Below are 27,066 nucleotides of genomic sequence, written 5' to 3'. Positions count from 1 at the left end.
CAGACCACGCCGCCGCCAGCGCCGCGTAGAGGAGCCCCGCCCAGATCCGTCGGCGGCCTGACCTGCCGCCGAGCCAAGCGCCGCCGCGACGACCGGCCGTCCCGCGCCGCCCAGGAGCCTCGCGAGGAGGGAGGGAGCCCCGCCGCCGCCAACGCACGCGCGGGCTTTGCCCGGCGGCGTCCCCTGACGGCGGCGAGGGAGAAGGAAGGCGAGAAAGGGGAGCGGTGCGGTGATCTACTATTCCGCCCGGTCCGCTCGCGGGAGCGGCACGGGGGACTTCACCTCTTTGCCATCACGTGAACCCTGTAGTCCTGGAGACCTGGACTGTAAGCAGCTGCCAGCTGGTGATTTTTCACGTGCAACCATGTGGTACCCGGAACCAAGTGGACATCATTATTCACACAACCAGCGTGTTACACTGAGATCAGCATGGCGATTATCAGCATAACAAACAAACACAAAAGTGCTACATAAATTAATATGTAAAGTTAGATTTGTTGAAATATATTGTCGCCTCTCTCCATCAGTTCGGACTTTTGGAGCAACTCGCTGGTGCATGAATTCAATATAGTATACGAGCCAAGTGGTCTGGAGTTCAAGATCCTGCCAATGCAATACTAAAAAAGTGATTCTACCGCCTAAATCGATCTCACATCTAAGGCCAACTCCACCGCGCGACCCTATCCTGTCCGGCCCCATCCGTTTGGGGTAAAAGGGACAAAAAAGGCGGCCCAGCGCGCGGGAGCAAACGGACTTTTGTCCGCTTTGTGTCCGCTTTCGACCCATTCCCGGCCCAAACTTGCGCCGCTTTTGGGGTGAAACGGACACCACGCGGACACGCGGGTCGTCTGCGCGTGTCCTCCCCTGGCCCGCCCGTCGGTGGCACAAGACGGGCCTTTTTCTATCCGCCCCCCTCCCTCCCTCCGGCCGCACCCCCTCCACTCTTCCCCACTCTTCCCGTCGTCGCCACCGCCGCCGCCGCTGCCATTGCAGTCGTGCAGTTCGGACACGAGCTCGCCCAACCCCTTCCCCTCGGCGCCGGGCTCGGACGCGACCACGGCCACCTGGTTTGCGCACCCGCCGGCCAGTTTTGGGGCGGATCCGGTCGGTCTTGAGCTCAGCCGGCTGTGGGAGGCCGGGCCGAGCCATGGACTGGCCGGGCACCTCGCCGGAAGGCCCTGGCAGGGCCGCAAGGTCACATGCAGGCAGTGGCTCCTCCTCTAGCCGCTCGGATCTGCACCGTCGGTGGTCCGCCGGCAGATACACGAATGGCGGCCGGCTGGGCTCGGTGCTTGCCCAAAAGCTCGCCGGCGCACCGTTGCCACTCATTAAGTGCGACCACTGCCCAAGGATGGTCGTGCGCCTCGTGTCTACAACGCCGGAACATCCCGGGTGGGTGTTCATCAAGTGCTTAAACGATGGGGTATGCGCTTTTTTTAGCGTCGGTTTGTGCTCTAGATTTAACTAGTTGTGCTAACTTCAAATTTTGTTGTGTAGAATGGATGCAAGTTTTGGTATTGGGAAGAAGAGTACATCGATATATTGATAGAGCGAAATTTAGTACATGTTCGTGCACTTTTAGCTAGCATAGAGGCTATAAATGAGACAAGTGCACTTGTTGCTAGATTAGAGGCTAGACACGAGACTAGATGTGAGGAGGAAGCAACATCGACTTCTGGCTTGAATAAGAAAGGAGGATGCCAGATCGAGCCTCCTCCTCCACAGATCAACAACGAGTGCATCGAGAAGGCCCTAACCCAACTCAAGGGAGCAGTTATGGAAGTTGGGTATCTTCTAAAATGTATTCTTGTGGTTCTTGTTTTCTTTGGTCTTGCTTTACGAGTCAAAATGTGATGATGTATTTTTCATATACCAAAAATGAATAATGAAATAAAGTTAAGGACTTGCAAAGAAATAATACGCGGACAGGATGCGGCCGGGATGCGTCCGCGCGCTGGGCGCACGGCCACCGCATCCCAGGACAGGCCCGGACACGACCCCAAATCCCTACCCAAAGGGACAAAAACCGGACAAAACGGACGTCCGTTTGGGGTCGCGCGGTGGAGTTGGCCTAACAACTACAATAGGCAAGACGTGAGGGAGAGTGTTGAAATATATTGCCCGCCTCGCTCCATCAGTTCGGACTTTTGGAGCAACTGGCTGGTGCATGAACTCAATAAGATTTACTACAATGCCTATAGTAACTAGTCGGCATAACTTTACATATAGATAGATATAAGCCATGATAAATAAAGATAGTGGAAGGACGACATGGAATCGATCCACAGTGTGATCAAGCTGAATCAATCGGATTTGACGATCACCTATTGAGAGCTGCTTCATCCCTCCACCACTTCCTATTGTCAGGTCCAGCGAATCCAGGTAGTTCCCTGTAGTGGGCGGCAAGCTGCTCGGCGGGGACGTCAACGTAGCTATTGGTCAGAAAATCGACGTTGATCTTTGCCAGCAGCAGCTCCTCGCTGTGGCCTGCGTCGGTCTTCTTGTGTGGAACCTTGCCGTCCAGCTTCTTCTGCTGATCGTAGATCCAGATCCAGCCTAGCGGGAAGGTCAGCAGATCACCCTTGAGCGCCTCCCGCAGCAGGATCTCAATCACGATTGGAAAGCTGGAAGCCTCCGTGCCTGCCATCCGTGGATCTACGTACTGGTCAACTGCGTAACGATTGCAGTTTTGGTGGATCTGGGGGGTTAACGCTAGGGTGGCGATGGCGTTGTCATCTCGATAGGCGAGAGGCGAGAACCCTACCTTAACCTGGACATCGAGATAGACGGCCGACTCTGGGTGGGGTGTCTATAGGAATATTTTATGTCGGTTAAAAAAATATGGCGGGAATCGGCCAGCACAACAGCCATTGGATCAATCTGCACTTCTCCAATCACCTCACGGACTCACCGTTTAAGACGTCAATGATGGTCTTGAAGTGGCCCGTACCGGCTTGTAGCATCATCCGCTAGTCTTTGCAGTACCCGCATGCGCCTTGACCCGCAGCATCGGCGACGCCGACCTTGCAGCATCACTTTTTGGCTTGCAATATCATCGCCTGGTCTTCGCAGCACCAACATTTTCCCTGCCCTGCAACATCTCCTTTCAGTGTTGTATCCAGGCTTGCTCCTCTGCATGCAACGGATATTATGGGTCATTGTAGCATGCCGCTTAGGTTTTTGTAGCAAAATACACATGAGGTTGCACCATGTTAGAAAACATTTGCATCGCCACAGAAAATTAGAATCGAGCTCATCCATGACAATTGTTGACACACCGTCGGCACTAGACCTGATGACCCCATACTGATTTCTTCTGTTACTTCATCTTCCCTTGTGCTCGCCAGCATAACAGAAGCTATGTCTTCCTATAACTGAAACCCATGGGCCGGCAACGCATCTCATGACCTTTATTTTGGGGGTGGCGAGGAGAGAAGGGTGATGGTCTAATGGAGAAGAGGGAAGTCGGTGATGACGACAATGCAAAGGCCCGTGAGCGATGGAGATGGTGTGTGCATGAGACATGATTGGGGGTGACGGGCAGTGAAGAGAGAGTGGGCGATGGTCTGATGGAGCTAGCTGCGAACGGAGGGGAGGCAGCTAGCTGCGATATGGTTTCGCTGCTTTGACTTGTGGCTATAACATGGATGCTCTATTTATCTTCCAGCTCGGCACGGTCATTTTCTAGTGCTGACAAGATCAAGTCAACCGGTGGTCGTGTGGCAACGTAAATACAGTAACAAGTTGTTTTAGTAGGATGGTTGCTATTGTAATTCACTCTTTTCTTTTTAAAAACTTTTTGCCCTTTCTCAGGGATCATTTATATCTCGCATTTCCTAAGTCAGATTTCGCTCTCCCGTGACAACCATCATGGACCGGACCTAAACTACTAGTAACGCTCTCGGCGGTTTAGTGTGACAAGATCGAAATGGTCACTTTCTTTTTTAACTAGGTTGAGCAGCTGTTGGTACGCCTTCATACGCTTTGCTTGCATTTTTCTATTAATGTACTTCGGGTGTAAAATAAAAAAGACTGTTCAGGTACATTAAAAAAGCTTCCAAGTATTTTTCAAAATTGGAACCCGTCACTCGTGTACAGTTCAAATTCAAACCTTTCCTCTATCTAACCTAGATACCAACAATCAAACCTATTTTGTACGAAGAGTACCTCTTTTATCACATGATTGACTCATCGATAAAAGTTCACTTTATAACCGCTGGCTCCTGAAGAAGAAACTGGTGCCGTCCTGCATGAATCATAGAATTATTGTCGTGGTTTTAGTTAAAACCACGTCACCAAAACATTCACCAGCTTCCACCCGAAAGCACGACACCAAAACAAAAGCTTCAGCCATCTCTACTCCACTGAGGCCCAAGAGCAAACAGATGGCATTGGGAGGCAATGAGTGGTGGCTGGTGGATATGATTTCTATACTATACACCTGCTTACAACTGGGTCCACAAGCGGGGTTGCGAGTGCTAAAAAACAAGCGGGGTTGTGCGTGCTCAAAAGGAAAACAAGGGGGGGGGGAGGGGGGGGGTTCTGCTGGTTGCAATATTCAAACTGAATTTATTGTACATATTTTTCTGGGAACTAGTTTGTTGTATGTATATGAGTGGAGTGGTTTTTATATGAAAATAAAAAAGAAGAAAATGGTGGTGCTGCTTCCAGAAAATGTGGTGTCATCTTTGCACATGAAGCATTTCAAGACATCATTACCCCAGAGTTCTCCAAATGTATTGAACATGCATATTATGAAGCAACATGGATAGTCTACAATTCCGCCGAGTAATATTTGGTACTCGATTTTCATTCAAAAGGCTAGTAACGAGAAGATCAATTTTATTCAAGCTAATCAACAATATGTTGCGGCTGTCGGATATTCAAGCTTATCAACAATCAGCAGTGACCATTACATTTGAAAAGGCTAATAACAAGAAGATAAATTTTATTAATCCATTGAGTTTCCTTGCCATAAAAACGCCTTTACTCCCAGATCTTACAAATGCGTTCACACAGTTTTCTTAAAACAAAGGCACACCTCCCCTGCTTCTATTTCATGGAAACAGTTCACGAAACTCATGCCTATCTTGTTGAGCAAAGCACACATGTTCTTCATACTAGAATCTAAAAGCATGCAAAGTGTACATTTATATCTCTAACTACACAAGAGATCTCTTCAATGTGAGAAGGCGCTCTGCTACATCCATCATTGCTGGTCTTTCATCCACATCAAGACTAAGACATCCCATGGCAACCCTTGTAATGCTACTAAGAAGCTCCAAATCTCTCGGTTCTTGAAATTTTTTGTCGAACAACTCGGTTGGTATCATCTCTTTTTTCTGAGAATCAAGGAAGTTTCTTAGTAAGCTATTATTATCCAAATATGTAGCCTTCCTCCCACTTACAAGTTCCAATAGTACAACTCCAAAGCTGTAGACATCACTTTTCTCTGTCAGTAGGCCAGTTTGTAGATATGCTGGATCCATGTAAGTCCTGTCGCCAATGACTGTTAAGGTGTGCTCTTTATCTTTTGCAATCAACCTTGATATACCAAAGTCAGATATCTTTGGTACATAATAATCATCCAAGAGTATATTTGCTGGTTTCACATCACCATGTAGAATTGTCTTGCTAGTTTTTGAATGCATGTAAGCAAGACCATCAGCTGATTCTGCAGCAATATTTAGACGTTTATCTAAGTCAAGAGTCACCTCCTTCTTGTCGTCGTCGTTGTTGTTGTGAAGAGTGTCATCGAGGCTGCCTCTGGAGAGGAACTCGTAAACTAGCATCGGCATATCAACTTCCAGGCAACAACCTACGAGCCTAACAATATTCTTGTGGATGACTTGAGATTGAATAATGACTTCGTTTGCAAATTGCTCGTTTGGTGCGATATTGTCCTTAATGGGCTTCTTTACCGCAACTAGTTGATTATCAAGAAAGCCCTTGTAAACTTCACCATAGCAACCCTTGCCTATAAAATTTGTAGTTTTTATAATCTGCTTGAGCTCGTCTCTTGTGTAGATCTTTATAATTTTTGCCTCTTTTAGTGCAGGGCCGCCATTTCTCTCAAAAAATTGTCTCATCTTCTTTTTCTCTCTACGGAGAAGGACGACAAACCCCAAAAGTGCTATGAGAAAAAGACCGCCGGTTGCACCTATATATGGGGAGCAATGCAAAGAAACCACGTTATATACCTTATTATAGATCAAACCATTTAATTTATAGACCTTGTACACAAGTGAACCTTTATGATTATGTGATCAACAAACAGATCGATATATAAGGTCAGTTAGTAAAAACTTGGATCAAACTATGCCGCAATATATAAAGAGAGTCAAACAAATTTGCCAAATCATATGCGTATCCAAATTGGTTCTTTAGATGATAGGTTGAGGGTAATTAACTTGGTTACCTAGTGACAGCTTTGCTGGTAGAGGAAATATATCGGTGCAACGCCCTTGTGTGGCATTGCCCCTGGTTCCGGCAGGGCAGGTGCATTTGTATCCTCCTTGCATGTTCTGGCATATCCCGTGGCAAGGGTACAAATCCGGCCTCTCACACTCGTTAATGTCTACAAATAAGGCATGCATGCATGCACGCAAAGTTGTTAATATAGATAGGTAGATGAATTAATGCCACAGATACTCCTACTAGATGAAGGAATTGATGCAAGGTCTGGTATGTTACCTTGGCAACCAGCAGTTGGTATATAAGGGTTGCCTTCGTACCCGTCCAAGCACCTGCAGATGTACGCATCGGTGTACAACAAGGGGACTTCGACACACCTACTCTTGTCGCTGGTGCACGCATATCCCTTGGGCTCTGGTTGCTGAGGTCGCGGACATGGATGGAAACCGGCCACGAAGTCTAGCACGACGGGCACCCCTCCGGCGTCGTTCCTTCGCAAGAAAACGTCGCCGTCGAGGTCCATGGTCGTGAAGTTGTACCAGGACTTGTCCGCAAGCATGGCGTAGGAGCAACCTCTGGTTCTGTAGTACTCCCTCTCAAGATAGACGTGGACGTTGAAAAAGCCCGGTTTCGGCGGCTCGGGCTGTATGGCGACCTGGCAGCAGCCCAACCCTGAGCACGCCGTCGTGTTCATGCCCTCGGGGAGGTAGACTCCATCGTACGCCTCACAACTTGGACCAAGGGTCTGCCGGGCCTTGGCAGATCTCCCGATGCCCATCAGCACGGTGCTTCCATGTGACAGGAGGAACTTACTCTCATACGGGAATTGCATAGTCATCGTTCTCGCCGCGTTCCACGACAAGTTGAGTGTGCAGTCGTAGCTGAACGGGGCATGCACCACTAGCTTCCCCTCCACCAGGGACACGCCCGAGAGCTCAACAGGCGACGAGGATGAGTTGATAAGCTTATCTGGCTCGGGGATGTGGCTGGTGGAGTAGTAGATTACTTGGGTTCTGGTTTGCGTCCAGCCTAAAGGATTATCAGCGGGAAAGAAGGCGCGGGGGGGATGGAAGGTGTCATTACAGATGATGTGGAAGCCTGGGAGGTAGCAGCCATCCTTGATGCCGAAGGGGTACGGGATGCTCACTTGGCCGCACTTGTCGGGGCACCCCGGTAGCGTGATCGGTGCCGGTGTGCTAGGAGGGTTTTGCTGGCTGGCCACCACCATGATTGTCGCAGGCAAGAGGAGGAGCAGCAGCAGGTAGGTCGTCATGGTGAATTTGTGGTGGTGATATATGGTGTCTGTCGATGATGATGCTATGTGTTTTGTTACACTTACTACTACTAGTATTATATAGTGGTAGAGCAAGTTGGAGAATTCTTCCATGGAGTGGACAGACAAACTGTCTATGGATGCGGTCCTGCAAAGCCTTTCACACGGATGATGGTCAGTCAGTCATCAATGGAGCTCCCACTTACACAGATTCATTAATAGAATAAGGTGCCCATATCAAACTTTATGACTCTTTGGAATCCTGATTCTCTTCCTCCAGAAGAAAAGAAAATAAACATGATTGATTGCGTCCCACAAAAAGAAAAGATAGATACTTTTGCTAAATGTCAAAAAAAAAATCATGCTTTTGCTAAACTTGATACTATCTAGTCTGCCAGGTGCCATCTCATTCAGGAGACCCCGGCTTCTCGGGAGAAGAGTGAATACGAATGCTCAACTTGACAGCAAGAGGTGAACCCAAGTGTGCCAATACTAATATATATTTTCTCTTCAAAAGAATCCTTTTCTGTAGCTGATTGTGCACATCGCTTTCCTCTAAAGCAAGTGGTAGACAATGCAATCCTCCCACACTAATTGAAAACTTGCATCTCCAATCAATCGAATGCTTTTAGGTCTTCACCTAAGTCTTCCGACTTTAAACATGTAAAATTGCAACTTTGTTGAGCACTGGTTAAAAGTACCCCTACTGGACACTGTATTATATGCAATATCACAAACTGTGTGGGCAACCATCAATATGATCTTTATCAAGAGAAACATAGAAAGTACTATACTCGAGATTGGAGAGTCCGTCCATATGCCTAACTTCATCTCGTGCATCAATCATGAAACTAGATGGATACTCCTGCAATTCGTCCATGATCGGCAAACACACAGCCAAACCTAGCCCGTTAGAGCAAACTAATGCCTCAGAATCACAAAATTGTGTTGGGCTGGAAGAGATTGTTACTAGCTGGCATGAAGAATCGGGGGCAGGAGTGAAGGCAGTATTGTTTTCTATGCGAGGCTACAAAAACCACATCAGATCAATGTAGAACTGAACTTCTTTAGCTAGCAGCAGACCTGAATAATGCATTTTAAATATGATGAAAACACGAGCAAGATTTCATGACGTACATAAGTTGGTAACAGTTGGATGAAAATTTGGCCCAGCAATAATTCATTCTTTTTTTCTTGCGATAACTCTTTCTTAACCATGACCTGAGGGTTTTGAGTCGTGACATCACTTAGTTCCCGAGAGAAAAAAAACTATGGACCATAGTTCATGAAAATAAATGAAATGACTTATTTTTGTTGGAATCAATCTAACCGACAACTGAGTGAAAGGTAAGGGGATGTGGTCCACCACACCCCTCACGTGTGTCCTGGTTTCTGTCCTGGTTCTCACAGTGTGTTTGGCACTATTTAGAAAGTGGAATAGGAGTTTAGAGCTGGGAATTGTATTGAGATAAGACGTGGGAAGAGTTGTTTAATTCCATCCTCTGTTTGACACATGATAGGAAATATATGAGGAATTTGGGGAAAACATTAATCCCTTGTTTGGTTTGTGGGAATTGAAGAGGTATTTAGATCAGGAAAGACAACGTAAGTTATGATGAAGGGTTAAGATGAATTCACTATAACAATTCCCTTTCAACTCTCACCCTCTCCCCTGTTAATAAAACAATGGGAATTGGAGTCCCAATTCCCATACCCAATGTCTTCTGAATTCTCAAGCCCACTAACCAAATAATAGATGTAAAGTTTTGTACCCCTTCAATTCTCCTTCCCCAACTTGAATTAACCCCAACTAAACAAGCTGTCAGCTCGAGACGGCGGCGGAAAGTCCCGCAAGTGTTCTCTTGAATTTTTCTAGGGTAAAAGGCTTCATATAGGGGAAGGACATCGTCAGTGGACCGCTATTGGCCCCATAAGACACCCTGGCGCGGCTTGGGGCTAGGGCACCCGATGGTTTGTGGGCCCACCAAGGCTCTTCTCTAGTACTTCTTTCTTCTATTATTTTCTATATATTACAAAATAAATACCCAAACATCTCACGTCATTTTGAGCTCTGGAGAATTGCTATCTCTAATGTAGTTTTTTCAGGTCAGAATTACAGCTCCTGGTACTATCCCACTTTCAATGTATCTTGCATTTTAAGAGAGAAAAGGCATTAGAATTGCATCATAATAGGTAATATAACTTCAAAATATAAAAAGTAACAGTAGGCAATCATGATGTAAAATAGACGCATCACTGACATGGGACATCCCCATGGTGTTTGCCTCCTCGACATACATTGTATGGGCTGAAGCAGGCTCCTCGTGCCTGCTACCAACGCTTTGTCCCAATTTTTGAAGCATTGTCTTTCGAGATATGACATCGGATTCCTCCTTGTTCATGCTCCACTGCGACAAGACACAATGTATCTTCTTATCTACATAGATGACATTGTCCTCACGGCATGGACTACCTAGCTTCTACCCCGTGACATCGATCGTCTTCATATGCAGTTCTCGCTCAAGGACATGGGCCCTCTGCACTTCTTCCTCGGCACGAGGGTACGACACATGACTCTAGGCTCCATCCTCTCACATGAGTAGTACGCTACTGAGTTCCTCAAGCTAGTGGGAGTGATTGACTGACCGCCCGCTACCACACTTGCCGACATGAAGCTCGAGGTCTCTGCCTCCACTGGTGCCTTCATCACCAACCGCAGAAACGCCGAAGCTCTTCAGTACCTCACACTCACGCGGTCCAACATCGCTTATGTCGTGCATCAAGTGTGCCTTCACACGCAAGCCCTGCGCTACTCTACTGGGCGATGGTGAAGCACATGCTTGGGTATATTCATGGCACCGCTGCTCACGGCCTTCATCTTCATGCCTCCTCTACACACATCATCATCGGCTACTCTGAAATGAAACCGAGTGGGTTCGGTACCTGGACATGCGGCGCTAGATGTCCCTCTACTGCATCTAGCTTGAGGACTCGGTCGTCTCATGGTCTTCGAAGCGTCAACCAACCTTGTACCCCTCTAGTGCACAGGCGAGTATCGAGCTATCGCTAATGTCGTCGCGGATTGCTGCTGGCTCAGGTAGCTACTCGGTGAACTTCACGACGGTGTGGGCTAGGCCACTGTGGCTTATTGCAACAATGTCTCTGCAGTCTTTCTCTCTGCAAACCCAGATCATTATAAGTGGACCAACCACATCGAGAATGATGTACATCCATGGAAAAGTTTAGCTTGATGCGCTATGTAAACATGTCCTGAACTGTAACACGATCTATATATGAGGACACAAAACAAGCATACATAAACAAGAACTTGCAATAGAACACACCCAACTAATCAGTACACAGCAGCACGCACACCATGCGTCGGTACAATACACAGCAACATGCACACCACGCATCCATTCATATCACGGCACACACAGCATAGACGACGCCCTCGTCAAGCTTCGGTCGCGCACGCTCGCCTTTGTCTATAGCCGCTATCTCCTCGAGCAATAGCAGCGCTGCCTACTCAAACCCCGGCCAAACGGCGCCGACGCTTGCCCTCCTCAAGCCCGGGTCTACGTCGTCCGTGCTCGCCGGCCTAACTCACCGGGCTCGGTGGTTCCCCATATCCGCGAAAATCTCGCGTACGTGCGGAGCCGGATTTTCAGCGAATATTCCAGGAATCTGGCTGTCCATATCCCTTCTCGCCCACGAACCAAACACCTGGTATCCCTCAAAAACTGGGCTATCCTTGTCCTTGCTGGGCTATCCCTGGAACCAAACACATCCCTAGTCCGGTTAGAGCTAAGCTTGAGCTTTGGCCGTATGGTATTAGGAGTTTATGTACAGGACTAGTCGGGGATAGCTTTAAACATGTCTTAGACAAACTAGGTTACCACCAAGGCTTGTGGGTGTACATATGCATACACCCCAGTCCGCGAGATTTGTATCCGACTATGTGAGAACACGCGTGGTAACTGGTACTAGCCACCATAGCTTACGGTTGTTGTTTATTAGTTGTTCCAGCACATTTTTTTTTCTTCTGCGAGAGAGCGCGAAAGTTATAAGAACTTTCCAGCAGCGGGATATTCATTCTAGCACTTTCATGTACTGTAGTGTTTCAGTTTTTCACTACTTTGAAGGCATTTGGAAAATACGAATAAATATTTGAAAAAATGTTTTTTTGAAATTCCAAAATAGCTTAACATGGACATAATTTGGAATTTGGAATATTTTTTGAACATTGTGACCCTTATTTTCGGAAAACTAGAACAAAAAATTTGAAATTCCAAAATAGTTTTTGATAACAAGGACATAATTTGGAATTTTGATTTTTTGAACATTGTGACTCTTATTTTCGGAAAACTATAAAAAAATTGAAATTCCAAAATACTCCCTCTGTTCCTAAATATTTGTCTTTTTAGAGATTTCAAATGGACTACCACATACGGATGTAAATAGACATATTTTAGAGTGTAGATTCACTCATTTTGCTCCGTATGTAGTCACTTGTTGAAATATCTAGAAAGACAAATATTTAGAAACGGAGGGAGTAGTTTTTCAAAACTAGGACAAAATTTGAAATTTCGAATTTTTTGAACATTGTGACTCTTTTCTCAGAAAACTAGAAACAAATAATTTGAATGTGATTTTTATGAAATTCCAAACGTTTTTGCATATGTTTGATTTTTTAAAAAAAATTGATTTTTTTTAAAAGTGATCAAATTGAAACCCTAAAAAAATTAGAAGCGCGATCATTTTGTGAAGTACCCCAATATATTTACAAAATGCAAAAATTGTTGAGTTTGGGAGTGAAATTTTAAAATCAAAACATTTTAGACATTCGAAATTTTTTTTGAGTAATAATGAGTTTTTTTAAATTTACAGATTTTCTTTTTGAATTTATGAGAAAAGGTAAAAAAACCTGATCCTTTTTTGGAATTTGAACTTTTTGTAGAAACCCAAATTTGTTTTTGAAATCTCCAAATATTTCTAAAAAATCCAAACATTTTTGCAAAAGGAAAATTAAGTAAAAATTAAAACAATGAAACACCAAAAATGAAAAAGGGACCAAAAAGATAAAGATAAAACTAAAAAAGAAACCGAATTTGACACAATGAGCTTCACATAAGGTTTTCCGTCGACGTGCGCAGACATTCGTTATTCTTCTTCTTCTACATGACATGGCGGGACTGGGTTGGGCCTTTTTTGCGAGCTCACCTACCTTTTTTTTAATTATTTTGTTGACTGAAAGAAAATGGTTGCTTCGTTTTCCTAAAACGTAAAGGTAAATGATAAAAATCTGACGTCATTGTTTTGGTTGACTGGAACAAATGCGTTCATTTTCATTTGATCTAGTGCACAAATCTTGGTGCACAGCGACGTTGACACATCACCCTCCGGAGACATTCGATCCGAGACACCGTTCGAGCAAACGAGGCAACCCACATCCTCCTCCCTCTCCCATCAAAGCTAAGTTTTCGGCTGTTTCTCTCCCACTTTCTCTCTGCCGCATTCTGGCCAATGATTTAAATAGCGGGCTATGCCATTTAGCGGCGGCTCAGCCAGAAGCTAGGAAAAGCTATAGCAGAGCTAAGCCCATTTAGCATTTTTCATAAATCATGAAGAATTGAAAAAATAAGTATACAAAAAGGCATCATATATAATATATCCCAGATACTTAACATATACAAATGTTCGTACATCAAAACCCAGCACCAATCAGGTGTCCTAATCAGAAAGTTAGTTTTGTATAGCGGCTTAGTGGGCTAATGACTCTGAATTTAGCGGTATAGCGGGAAATAGCTGGCTATTAGCGTCATTTTCAAATTGATGTTAAAAGTGCATTGCTTTAGTGGGAGAGTTCTGAAAGGCTATGCTATAGCCGGCTAGTTAAAACTTTGATTCTGGCAGATCCCCTTTAGATTGATTCCGGCCAGATTTCTTCGGCGAGCTGCGACATCCTGGTCAAGGATCCCAGGTCCAAGATGAGCGGGCCGGCTCAAGGACGGCCTGCTGATTTTTAAAAGGCTACATTATACATGCCAACAGAAATAGCAGGTCGTGAGTGTATCTCGAGGAGCACCCAATCACGTGTTGCACCTAAAGGCTACATTATACATGCCAACAGAAATAGCAGGTCGTGCTAAAGAATCGATGACCAAGAGTGATTAGGTACAGGACAGGCTCCCAAGTCGTACTAGAAAACATTTACCATTGTTTTATTAGTTCAATGAAAGACGCCGATACTCAACTATATGGTTTCTTTTGCATAAAAGGAAAAACTGGAAGATTGTTGATTTTTAAAAGGTGACCTGTCAACAGATCCCGGCAGATTAAAAAATGCAAACTTGACAGATTATTAAGTTATCAAAATCAACAGAGCGATAAACAGAACCACGCCCAAGTTTTCATATCCACAACGAAAAACAAGGCATAACAGAAGCTAATGAAGTGGTATAAACATGGTTGACATGGATATTACCTGAGTTCCAGCACATGAAACAGACAACACAAAATCACAGCATGCCGAACCTCACCAAAAACAGAAAATAGGTTCCGAAGTAACACAGTCTATATAAGAGAAGGACGCAGCCATGCATAAATTCTACAGGCATGACCACCGCAAGCATGTGCACACGACAAAGTAGGAGCCATGATGTGCTTAATTTGATGGGCGTGTATTATATCCAGAGCGGGGGCGTGTGGGGGGCGGGAACATGTAGTCGAGGTAGGGCTTGGGGAGCTCGACGAAGCCCTTGGTGAGGAAGTCGACGCGGATCTTGGCAAGCAGGAAGCGCGAGTTGTCGGGGTTGACCCTCTTCTCCGGCTTCATCTCCTCATCCAGCATCCTCTGCCGCTCCTCCAGCCAGCCTGGCGGGATGACCCCGGTGGGTGGGTGGTCCTCGGCGGTGGAGGTCACGAACCACTTGGCGCAGTGGAAGGTGTCTCTGATGTACTCGTCGTCGAAGCGAACCATGCCTTGGGCGGTCGGGGTCGCGGTGGAGGGGGAGGACTCCCTGATGACCCTGTTGACGGCATCATCGAGCTGACGTGCGTCCAGCACCGCCGCCTCCGGGAAGGTTAGCAGATCGGACTTGATCCTGTCCCGCAGCGTAGCCAGGTCGACCGGCGAAGGGAACTCACCGCCCTCGGGAGCATCCTCATCGCCGGAGTCGGAGTCCGCTGCCTTCCTTTTGACGGCCATCGGTGGATGTTTGCGGGTGGGTTGCGGATTGATGTGGCGGCATGCGGGCATGCACGTATAGACACATCTAAGCTAGGTAGGGGTTTCCAACTTTAAAAAAGTAGCTAGGGGTTATTGAACTACTACACATATGCCATACATATTTTTGACTTATCTGGATCTCTGTGACTGACAGAAGCCGTAAAAAATTGTATAATCATTAACAATAAAACAGTTCAAATTATTTTAAGGAAAAAATAGTGGCATTGGTATTACCATTAAAGAGAAATGAAAATATATAAAGAAAAATAAAATGAAAAGTAACAAAACAAATGATGACACAATTTGCACACAATTTACATAGAAATTGGACTTTTCTATAATATGCAAGGACAACTATATTAGTAGAAATTTCACAAAAAGGGGAAATTTCCTAAGAAGGAATGAACTAATGAGACAAAAACAAAAACAAAGTCAAAAGAATGAAGTTTTATATGAAAGAATGAATTAATGGTTTTGGTATTATCCTTTGAGAAGAAATATAATCAAATAAAAACTAAAAAAATCAAAACAACGATATTTTCTAAGGAAGAATGAATTAGTGGCATTGACATTACCCTTTAATAAGAAATAAAATGAAAAACAAAAATTTACACAAACAATGAAACAATTAGCACATAATATACAAAGAAATTGTGCTTTTTATAATATGCAAGAATAAACGTACAATAGTGAAATTTTCACAAAAAGGGAAATTTCCTAAGAAGGGATGAATTATTGAACAAAAAACAAAACCAAAATAATGAAGATTTCTACGAAATGAATGAATTAGTGGTTTTGGTATTACCATTTAAGAAGAAAGAAAATGAAATAAAACTGAAACAAAATCAAAACAAATAAGAAAGAAAATAAGAATAAAAACTAAAACAAACAACGACAAAATTCACACACCACATACAGAAAAATTACGCTTTTTAAAAATACGCAAGAACCAGCATATAATAGAGAAATTTTCGCAAAAGGGAAATTTCGTCAGGAGGGATGCATTAATATAACTTAAACGAAGAATACGCTTTTTGAAAATACGTAAGAACCAGCATATAATATAAAATGAATGAAGATTTCTACGAAAAGAATGAATTAGTGGTATAGGTATTACCCTTTATGAAAAAAGAAAATGAAAAAAAACCCAGAAATAACAGCAAACCTTTGCACTGAATTTGTACTTGTCTGTAGTATGCAAAAATAATCATATACTAGTACAATTTTGATATATATTTTATAATGTTTGTGCGTATATATTTTACATTCACCAACATCACAAAAATACCCACACAAAAAACCCAACTAATAAAGAAAAAGAAAAGAAGAAACAAATAAGAAAAAGAAAAAGAAAGAGGGCTGGGGCGCACATATAATGGCTTTAGCCCGTTTAGGAAGTAACGAAACTAAAAATACACACCAAAACAACTCATACAACAAGTCAAAAGAGCACGAATCTTAAATCAGAATAACAGCCAAAAAAATTGACTAACCCAAATCAAATTTCAGGCGACTTACATTTAGCTAAAGTGAAGAATATTTTACGGGATTGCCAAGTCTCAGTTGACTGACACTTAACCAAGTGTCAGTCGATGCGATATCCGCGAGATTTTACATGAAGAACCATGCAAAATTTTCTTTTTTAATTTTTTTTTCTTTCTTCCATGTTCTGTCACTTGACTGAGACTTTGTTAAGTCATAGTCGACCGAGACCTAGCCACACCTAATATTTTATGTCAGCTAAAAAAGAGGCGTGGCCAAGTAAATAACAGGTAAGCGCTCTTTTGGCGGGTCTACGCGTGGCCGTTGGATTGGGCCTCCTCGCATGGTTGGATCTGCGTCTCAAGAAGTCAACCGTCTCTCCCTCTTTTTTCCTGAATAATATCGTACGTGCACCGTCCTCCGCCCCGCACGTTTAGCGCGGTCGCCGTTCCTGGCCACCATTCTCACCTCCTGTAGCAGATGGCCGCGGCTCGCCGTCACCGCAACGTTGCTCGTTGCATCAACTCCAATTGCATGTCACCGCCGCTCCCCGTAGCCGCAGTGTTGTGCTTGTAGCACCTCCAGTAGTTGACGATGGCAACATAAATTTCACTAACTCCAACAAAATTGGTGGCTGATACGTCTCTAACGTATCTATAATTTATAAAATATTCATGCCATATTTACCTAAATTCTACATGGTTTTGGTGCACTTTTATATTATTTTGATGGACTAACCTATTGACCCAGTACTCAGTGCCAGTGCTAGTTCCATATTTACCTAATCTTTTATGATGTGGATAAAGAAAATAATTCACTCATATATATAAATTTGATATACTGATTTTTTTTCATAAATCTGATCGTGTTTTATCAAGCTGCACATTCTGGCTATAATTTTCTTCTATTATTTTTGCTGTATAGTATAGACTCATGTAGAAAAATTAAATAGGATAACATTCTCTAGAAAAACTACTGTTAGAGAAAACAATGACATGTGCACCACCAAAAAATAACAAGCTATGACGAGTGTGAGTGAGAGAACATTTTACCACTCTAGGCAACAATCAATCATAGTTACATTGATTTAATTCAAAATTGAGATCATGAATTGGAGTAATATGAGAAGACATCGAGCATATGGATCAGTTATGATATGGTAGTAATAAGAATACGGGGGAATGAAAAAATTGAAGTGTAAGAAATAAATATTTACAGTTTCTCTAAAATTCCCAAACATCTTTGTGAACAAAATCAAGGGATGAGAAGGACTCGAATAGCGTCAGTTGGAGAGTAGTATGAGAGATACTTGTTTTGCATTATGGCACACATACCACGATCCTTGTTGTCCTTCACCATCACACATCATTGTAGCTTCCGTTAACCTAATACAAAAAAGAATTGAATTTGCACCAAAGTCAAATCATATTTTCCCAAGATGTAAATGATGTTCATATTATCTATACAATGATGAAGGCAACAACGAATAATATATCAAACTTCATAGAAGAAACCTCCTTTTCACCTTACGCCCAACATGACATCCAACAACACAATAATATTATTACCTAAGAAACCACCAGTGAACCATGGCAATGGAACAACTGATATTTGATGTCCCCTATCTTGCTAACTTAGGTACATGTAGCCTTTGGATCGCTCATCCTTACGCATTGATCGTTTAGTTACCTCCTTTTTCTTCTATGAACTACAATGTCCTTTGCCATGTGTTGGCTAATCTATCATACCATTGAATTAACTATCCTCTCTTGTCCTGGTGCACACACATTTATTATCTCACAAACTAGTCTTCGTTCGTGCTCTTGGAATGTACTATGTGGCCAGGGCCAACCTCCAAAGTGAATCAGTGACCTCTTCGAATTAATCTCTATAAATCCTCGCGCTACCTTATCAAAGAAACAAAATGTACCTTCTTAATGCTAAAAAGTCCTTTCTGCAAGCTTGACTAGATATCACCCGAGATGAGGATATGGCGCAAGATCAACCATAGCATAGAGAAGAAATTGATAGTTCTATCATGGGATTCACCCTAGCTGGACCAAAAGCTCGTAGCTTGCAAGCTTAATGAGCGCTCGATAGTTCGGCTCATTATGCTCGTGGCTTGCTTCTTAATGAACAAAGCCAATTTTCAATTTCAGCTCGTAAATCTTGACGCTCTTAACGAACGAGCTAATGAGTTTCATGAGTAGCTCGCTAAGCTCATTAGTTACAACACAACACATATTTCGTCTACGTGAGAAAATTTTTGTAGCACCTTAGCCAATTTATTCAATCGAATCGACATAGGAGGCAACAAATTAGTGCATTTCCTTTTGTAGTCACCATCTTCATTCTTAAAAATCACATCTACATACTCACATGTAGACTGTAACACATCAGAATCTGTTAACGAGTGCTCACGAGCTTAACGAGCTACAAACGAACCCAGCCGAGCAAGGTTTTCAGCCCGTTAATTTTACCAAGCTCAACGAGCCGAGCTTTAACGAGCATGAGCTTAACGAGCATGAACTTAACGAGCCGAGAAGCTCGTTAATCCACCCCTGGATTCTCGCCAGCCCAGGGGCATCCACCAGAAGAGCCTATGTGGCCGCCGGTGAGGGTCGCAGTGGGGCCTCGATTGCTCCCCTAGTTGTGTGGAGGTTCTGTGCACGCTGAGGTGGTGGCATTGGGTTGGGTGGAGGTGTGGTTGGGGGAGGGGCTACTCTAACGTTTGTCTAGTCTGACCCTTATGGAAGAAAGGAGAAATATTCCAATGTTGAATTAATGACTTCAATTGATAATTATATACAATAAGATAAGCATGAGCAACTTTTCAACTTTTTAATGTTTGCACCGAATGCATACATTAATATAAAAATACTAGCTACATAAAAGAAAGGGCCATCGCCATGAATAAATAACCACATACATCTGCACATTCAATCAACCAAAGAAATTTATAGAATCCTACACCAATATCATGCATCACAGGAAACCGGTTCTCACCTGATGAGCTTGCATTGCTTCATGTTTATCAACCTACAAACTAAAAGGACCCCCAGGTATAACTGAGTAATAGATATCCTAATGTGAAATATAATAACACAATATTTACAATTATCGATTATCTAGATCAAGTCCAATTACAACCTAGTTATATCATTTATTCAACTAGCAAGAACTACTATGCATGAGAAGATATTTCATACGTACGATGGTTTTGCTAGGTTCCCTCGATTAATCAGTCACACGCACTTACACTATTGTTGCTCATATTTCTCTCTCTGCAGCTCGGGCACACGTTTATGTACGCAAGGAGGTAGTTGAGAGGATGAATATGAGTTGTGAATAGTAGACTCATACTACTATTTTTAGGGGGATATGTTCATGTAGAGTGGGTAATGCAGGATATGAACCTACCAAAGTAATAAATTCAGGATCAATAGAGAATTTGTACTCCTTATTAGTAAACAAATGAGAAGTTGCAAATTTATGATCATATTTCATCATTTGGTTCATGCCTTTTTCTTTCAATATAGCCATGAAACCTTCTATGCCACTACGAATATCATAAACAATAAGTTCTCTAATTAACTCCTCGGGAAAAGTCTAACCATCAAGTACATCAAACATCTTAGTTCTAGCAGGAGTACTAGGTGTAGCAGGTGATTCCTTGTTTTCAGTAATTTTAGATTCTTCCGCTTTAGCAATATAAGCATCGAATAATTCACCAAGCGGCACAATTTCATCAAGCAGAGTAGAAGCATCAACATGAGTATAGTCAATAGTAGAAGCATTATCAGTTACTTGTGACATATCAGATTCAATAGCAGATGGTGGTATCACAAGTTGACCTAAAAAACAGTAGGTGGATCAATTGTAGACCGAGTTGGTTGTTCCTTACCTCCCCTCATCTTAGAGGGCATGATCTTGTTCTTAGAGTCTATCAGATTAAATTGTAGCAGATATTTAACTCCCATGTGAACTTAATAAATATAGCTATGTTCCCCGGCAATGGTGCCAGAAAATAAGTTTGATGACCAACAAGTATAGGGGATCACAACAGCCTTCGAGGGTAGTATTTCACCCAAATTTATTATTTCGGTACAAGGGGATCCAAAGAATATTTATAAGACATAGTAGTTCAGTTGTCAATTCAACCACACATGAGAAGTCACTTCCTTGCAACAATTTATTAGTGGCACAGGGATATGATAGTTTTCATAGCAGTAGTAACTGTAGCTATATTCTGGCAATAGAAACAACAATAGCAGTAGTGATTCAAGCAACAAAATATTATGAAAAGCATAGGCATGGAAAGCGATGGATATTTGGATGAGATTCATCATCTAACAGTCACAACCTTGAGCGGTGCACAATAGCTGGAATGCATTAATGATATGTAGGCATGTATTCCCGTATATTGCCATACATGCTTGCGGTAATATATTGTATGACATCTTTTGTCCTACCCTCTAGTGGCAGTGGGGTCTAATGGAAATTAAGGGTAATTAAGGCGCTCCTTTTAATAGAGAACCGGAACAAAACATTAACACAAAGTGAATATATGAACTCCTGAAGTTACAGTCATCCCTTTAGAGTATCCCAATTATTATCACCTTGGGGTCTATACTTCAGACCAATATCAGGTTGATATAACTTACAGATAGGATCAAGAACTCAAATATGTTCATGAAAACATAATAGGTCCATATCTAAAATCATTGCACTTAGGCTCCAGTGACAAGCATTAAACATATCAGAGTCATAGCAAGATCAATATCAGAACATTGTTGATACTAGGGGTCAAGCCCTAAAAAATTGACTCTGATTTTTTTCTCGGGAAGACAGTATTTATGGACTTGGAGGTAGGGCAAACGGAGTCTCAGGGGCCCACATGCTTAAGTGGCGCGCTCGAGTGGGGGTGGGGGACTTGTGGCTCTTTGATGGGCCTCCTCCAGTGGATCTTTGAGCCAGTGTTTATTATATATTCCAAAACAATTTTCCACAAAATTTCGTCTAATTCTGAGAAATTTTATTCTTTCACAAAATACAACACCATGGTAGTTCTTCTGAAAACAGTGTCAGTCCTAGTTAGTTGCATTTGAATCATGCAAATTATAGTCCAAAACAAGAGCAAAAGTGTTTGGAGAAGTAGATACATTGAAGACGTATCATAAGGTAGCATTTCTCCATAGTTTTCAATCTACCAACTAAAAAGGAAGCCCTCGAATATTCAAGTAGTGGACATTCTAATTCATAGTATAATTAGCCATTACTAGATAGACCATAGTTAGCATCTCATAAATTTTTAAGAGAACCTCTTGTAGATCCCGTAAACAGGTTCATCCGGCAAAATAACCGCCAATTTACGGGATGGAAACATTTAGCAGGCCCGAATAGATCATGTATATTCAACAGTCCCGGAATTGTTTTGTGGGATCCCAGATACACCGGCCCATTTCCTCAATATATATGGAATTTGAACTCTTTTTTACATGGACCTAAAAAACATAGAAACAGTTTGCAGGAGGGAAGTTTTAGCTCCCGCCGTGAGCTACCACCGCCGCCCTAGCCGGAGCCACCGCCGCCAGTTGCTGCCTACCACCGCCACGCTAGACGGAGCCGCCGCCGCCGTGAGCTGCCGCCTCGATGCTAGCCGGAACTGTCGTCACGAGCTACTATTGCCGCTACTGGCCACGCGCTGGCGGCCGGCGAGTGAGCGAGCTGCCGTTGCAGGACGTGCGCAGGCCGCCATGCGAGTGAGCAAGCTGTCTATTGTTGGCCGTTGCTGCCGCTAGCTGGCTGACGCAAGAAAGATCCGATTGCTTTTAATTTTTATGGGTGAGGTTGTTTTGTGCTATTTACAGGGACCCTTTTGTATATTCGTTTATTTTTACGGGATCTGCTTTGCCCGCATCTAAATCATATCATAAATTCGCACAAATTCGTTTTAGGGCTTACCGTACACTATTTTTTTAGAGGACACAGTTTAGCTGATCTGCTTGAGATTCTCTAACTTGTGAGAAGCCGGGATTAAGCTATCCATGAGAAGAGATCTCATGTATGCGATGATTGTTTTCAGGTTTACTCGCTCGCTCAGGACACACACGTAGGTTAATGTTGCTCCTATATGTCTCTGTACAGCTTGGGGCATGTGGTTAGGTACATGAGGAAAAACTTGAGATGACGAAGATGAGTTTTGACTGGTAGGTGTTATTACATAAAATTTCAGAATAATATATTCCTTTCATGGGAGTATTGGTAGATATGTTATTCCATGTCAAGGTGGATAAAATAGTGGGGTTTTAAATGAGATATTCCCCTATTTACATCTCAAGGCATTAATGTAGGAATCTCGGTTTCATCATTTCTTCATAAACCAAGATGAGCTTTGTGAGTTACTTAATCTACCCCTATTTACAAAATCCTTCAATTACCTACGTCTTGTTAGAGAAACTATTCATGCCATCAATCCGTCTGTAGGATCTGTGATGAATGGTCATATAGTTGGGTCACACATTATTCTTCCACAGAATATGACATTTTTTATTGAACGACATCATTGTATCAAAACACTTCAAATGGATTCGGAAATCTTATGTGGTTATGAGTAGAAGGTTTTTTCATGGATTGTTTTGTCACAAGAGCTAAATGCTAGAAATGTGTTGAAGAAGAGAAATTGCAACATTGGTAACAACTTGAGATGTCTCCTTTGTGACTCGGCCTTGGATTAAACAATTGAACATCTGATTTTACACTACCCATTTTGTAGTATATGTTGGACAAGTTTCAATATTAGCCGTACTTCCAATCCGGATCATATTGGCTCAGTATGTTTTCTACGCCTAGTTTCTACGAGGAGCTTTTCTTGGACATTTGAATTGTGGCCGCTTGGAATATTTGAAAAGGAATTATAATATTATATTTAAGGGGATCTGTCGTACCCGAGCGGACCATAGAGAGTTAGTTTTATGGTTGACATCTCTCTTTTACGACATAAATTGCCGAAAAACCTTAACTATAATATTTTCACTCTACACTAGTACAACGAGGTGCTAAACAAACGGTTTTTAACCCTTTCCGTGATGGCATTTGGAACCGTCGCCAAGTGAGTGTGGGCGATAGGGGGGGTCCTTCCCACATGACCCAGAAACTGTCGGGGATATGCTCTCCTGGCACACAAGCTCGGCAAAATGAGGTCGTGTGCGACCGGCGAGCACTCAAATACAGAAATACATACAGTGGTGCTCAAAAATACAATTATACAGGCGAAATCATTTTCGGTCGTAAGTACATCCCACACAGTCAGCCAGCGCTAAACGTTTCCATTTGTATATACATCCCACACATTCACCTCAAGAAAAACGTTTCTGCTCACAAGTACATCACACACAATTTTCCCAGTTAAATCGTTTGTGATAGCGTTTCCATTGCACATGGTATTAACAATTTTGAATTTGTCACACACGGTGCCTAGAAGAAACTGTGTGTCAAGGGCTGTCCATCACATAGAGTTTTAATGTGGTAAACGTTTGCGCCAGATGGCTTAACGGAAACAGTTTTCAAGAGGATGTCATGTGTGATTGTTCATTAATCCAACACGGTTTATTCCTAGAAACTGTGTGCGTTATTGAATGCATCACACACGGTGTTTTCTCAATAACCGTTTGCAATAGAAAAACCCAATTAGCAGGCTAATTATTCTATTATTCATAATTCATTTATTAATCTAATTGACATTTCATATTAAGCACACAATATATTTCATTTTCATAATTGAAATACATCAGAGTACAACATCATATAGTTCCAGCACTTAGCAACCCCATTACACAACTACACCAGGACCAAGTTTCACATGCAACATCTATAACCTTTTAAAATTAGCATCATAGACGGTACATAGACAGATGTATCTCATCTGGAAACTACTGAAGCAGAAGGCGAATATTGAGCCTTCATTGATGTTGAAGGTCTTTGTAACTTTAGGCCAATGCCTGTAGATGATTGACCGTCCATCCTTCGTCCTCTTCAGGAACACTTCAATATTGAACCGTGGGTGTTGTACGAATAACTTCCTCGCCTCCTGACCATACATGTGGTTTGAGAGGTAATCATTAGTGAACTGCTTTGGAAAGGCCTAAAAACAAGGATGTGCATAAATATCCTCTCTATATTGGAAATGGGGCAAATGAATAAAAAAGGCAAGGTATAATAGTTAGTACCATCCTGTAGTGAACTGATGTCTTCTTCGTTGTGCAGACAAAGATCTTGTTGTTTTTTGTCGCTAATTTCTTTATCCTAACAATCTTTTTGAGTTTCTTGACTTGACTGATATTCATGGACAACTCATTTCCCCACATGCAAAAATGATCAAACAGTGGGTCAAAACCTCTAACAGCAGGACCTATATGTGCAAGCCCAAATTGTTAAAAACCTAAATATTAGAATGGTTCCAGCAATTGCACAATAATGTGCTATTAGACAACAGACCATGCACGTGCTAACCTCGACTGTAAACCTCAGCTTCCCATTGTTTCCCTGCAACACATATAAGGTAGTTAGTCATCAGGGTAAGTAAGGGCTCACATGGTATCAGTAAAATATGTTGATGAAAAATAAGCACATTGCAGATTCATCAGATTAATTCAAGCCACATGGAAAACCCATTTATCCAAACCAAGCATGATTAAGAACTAGGAAATATAGCACTTGTATATGTTCCTCATGTATTAAGTGCAGCCAAATTTGATTTATTCCTCACATGCACAACAATACAAAATTCTACCCACGACAATTGGACATTGCAGTGTAGAATTGAACCAAATAGTTAGCTAAACACCACAACAAATGAACCAAACATTAACTGAGCACCACATTGTACAATATAACAGAGTCCTAATAGAAGATCAGACAGTTAACCAAACCAAGCATGCTTAACAACTTGGAAATATAGCAATTGTATTTTTTGCCATGTATTTACTATAGCCAAATTCAATTATTCCTCACATGGTATAGAAAAACAGAATGCGCCCAAAACTATTGAACATCGCATTGCAGAATTGAACCAAACAAAACAGTTAAATAAACACCACAAAACATGAACCAAACGTTAACTGAGCACCATATTGCACAATATAACATACTCCTTATAGAAGATCAGACAGTTAAACAAACCAAGCATGCTTAACAACATGGAAATATAGAAATTGTATTTGTTTCTCATGTATTTAGTACAGCCAAATTTGATTTATTTCTCACATGGTATACAATAACAGAATGCACCCACAACAATTGAACATCACATTGCAGAATTGAACCAAACAACAAACCGCATCGCGCCGTCGGTGCGTGAGGCGTCGACGGTGGCCTCGACGGCGAGGTGCTCCTCCAAGATCTAGGGGTCAACACAAATGGCAGCCACCGCAACCTAATCCGCGCGTGCGGCCGCGATTTGCTTCTCCGCTGCCAAATGTTCCTTGGGATCCTGGCAATACTGCGTGCACCATGGCTTAGGGCAGCGCTTATTTGGTGAAGGGGTCGGTGATTTGGGTGGAAGATGTCACGCCAGCGGTCGAGGCATGTGGGATGTGGAAGGAGAAGGAGGATGGGGGTCGGGTTTGGATTACCTGCCTGGATAGGCGAGGCCGAGCAGCGTGGAGGAGGGTCGCCGACGAGGAGGCGGCGCTGCGAATAAGGAGTGAAGGTTTCAACTTGGAAAGGAAGCGGAAGCAGGGGATATGTGGCTTTTGGTAAGGGGGAGGGGCAGGGAGGTAGATATTTCCACGGAAGCCAAAAATTTGGAATCGCTTATTCAGAACTGTGTACGATATGTGAACATGACAAACAATTTAGATAGCTTAAGCCGTGTGTATTGAGTTTGAACGTCAAAAATTTTGGTTCGAATTTTCCCTGGTTACAGTGGTCATCCACGTCATTGCATAATTTGGGTACACAAAGGAGACTAATTTCTTAATCTAGCAAGTTCAGCAATTAAACAGAGCTAGCTGACCTAAACATTACTCTAACAAATTAAAGACTAGCACTCTTAATTAAACAAAACAAAGAGTACTACTATGGCTGGTGCTCGTCAATCTCCGTCGTCGCCTCCATGTCCAGCTCGTGCCCGACGGTCTCCTGGGGAAGTGGCTCCAGGTCATCAATTGCACCATACTCGGCAAGCATCTCGCCATTCGTGTCTGCCATATCTTTGGAATAGGCCGCCACGAGCTGGGCGTGGGCGGCCGCGATCTGGGCTCTCGCGGGCTCCGTCATGGCAAGGTATGCCGCGTAGGAACGGACGGCTGCTCAAACTCTCTCGGCGATTGCCAACTCTTCGGCCGTGGGTTGCCGACCGTTATCGGAGAAGCTTCGTTCAATTTGTGCGGTGACCGCCATGAGCTGGGCATGGATGGCCTCGACATGGTAGTGGGCAGCCTCCATCAGGTCTAAGGCTGCCGTTGCGGAACAGACAACTGTTGTGCCACTCTCCCCAGTTGCTATCCTCGAGGCAGATGCTGCTGCCGCTGATTAAGAAGCAACCACAGCCATTTGGGCTGCCTTGGCCTCCCGGACGCAGACTGTTGTCACCCTCATGAAGCTTCTTAGCACGCGCCTGGCGGCTGTGGCAGCGATCTCACCGGAGTGGGCCGCCGAAGTTGCC

General features: G+C 43.2%; 1 protein-coding gene across 1 annotated transcript; it reads right to left on the bottom strand.

Annotated features, from left to right (window-relative positions):
- Positions 1-4,939: 4,939 nt before the first annotated feature.
- LOC125549571 (wall-associated receptor kinase 1-like) lies at positions 4,940-7,722 on the bottom strand. Its single transcript, XM_048712951.1, has 3 exons — positions 6,694-7,722; positions 6,419-6,577; positions 4,940-6,160 (listed from the first exon to the last, which is right to left on the bottom strand). The coding sequence occupies exons 1-3, from the start codon at positions 7,685-7,687 to the stop codon at positions 5,163-5,165; spliced, it is 2,151 nt and encodes a 716-aa protein (XP_048568908.1). The 5' UTR covers positions 7,688-7,722; the 3' UTR covers positions 4,940-5,162.
- Between the last annotated feature and the right edge of the window lie 19,344 nt (positions 7,723-27,066).

The sequence above is a fragment of the Triticum urartu genome, chromosome 3 (genome assembly GCF_003073215.2).
Source record: "Triticum urartu cultivar G1812 chromosome 3, Tu2.1, whole genome shotgun sequence".
Lineage (NCBI taxonomy): Eukaryota > Viridiplantae > Streptophyta > Magnoliopsida > Poales > Poaceae > Triticum > Triticum urartu.
This window is presented reverse-complemented; position numbering and strand designations above follow the sequence as displayed.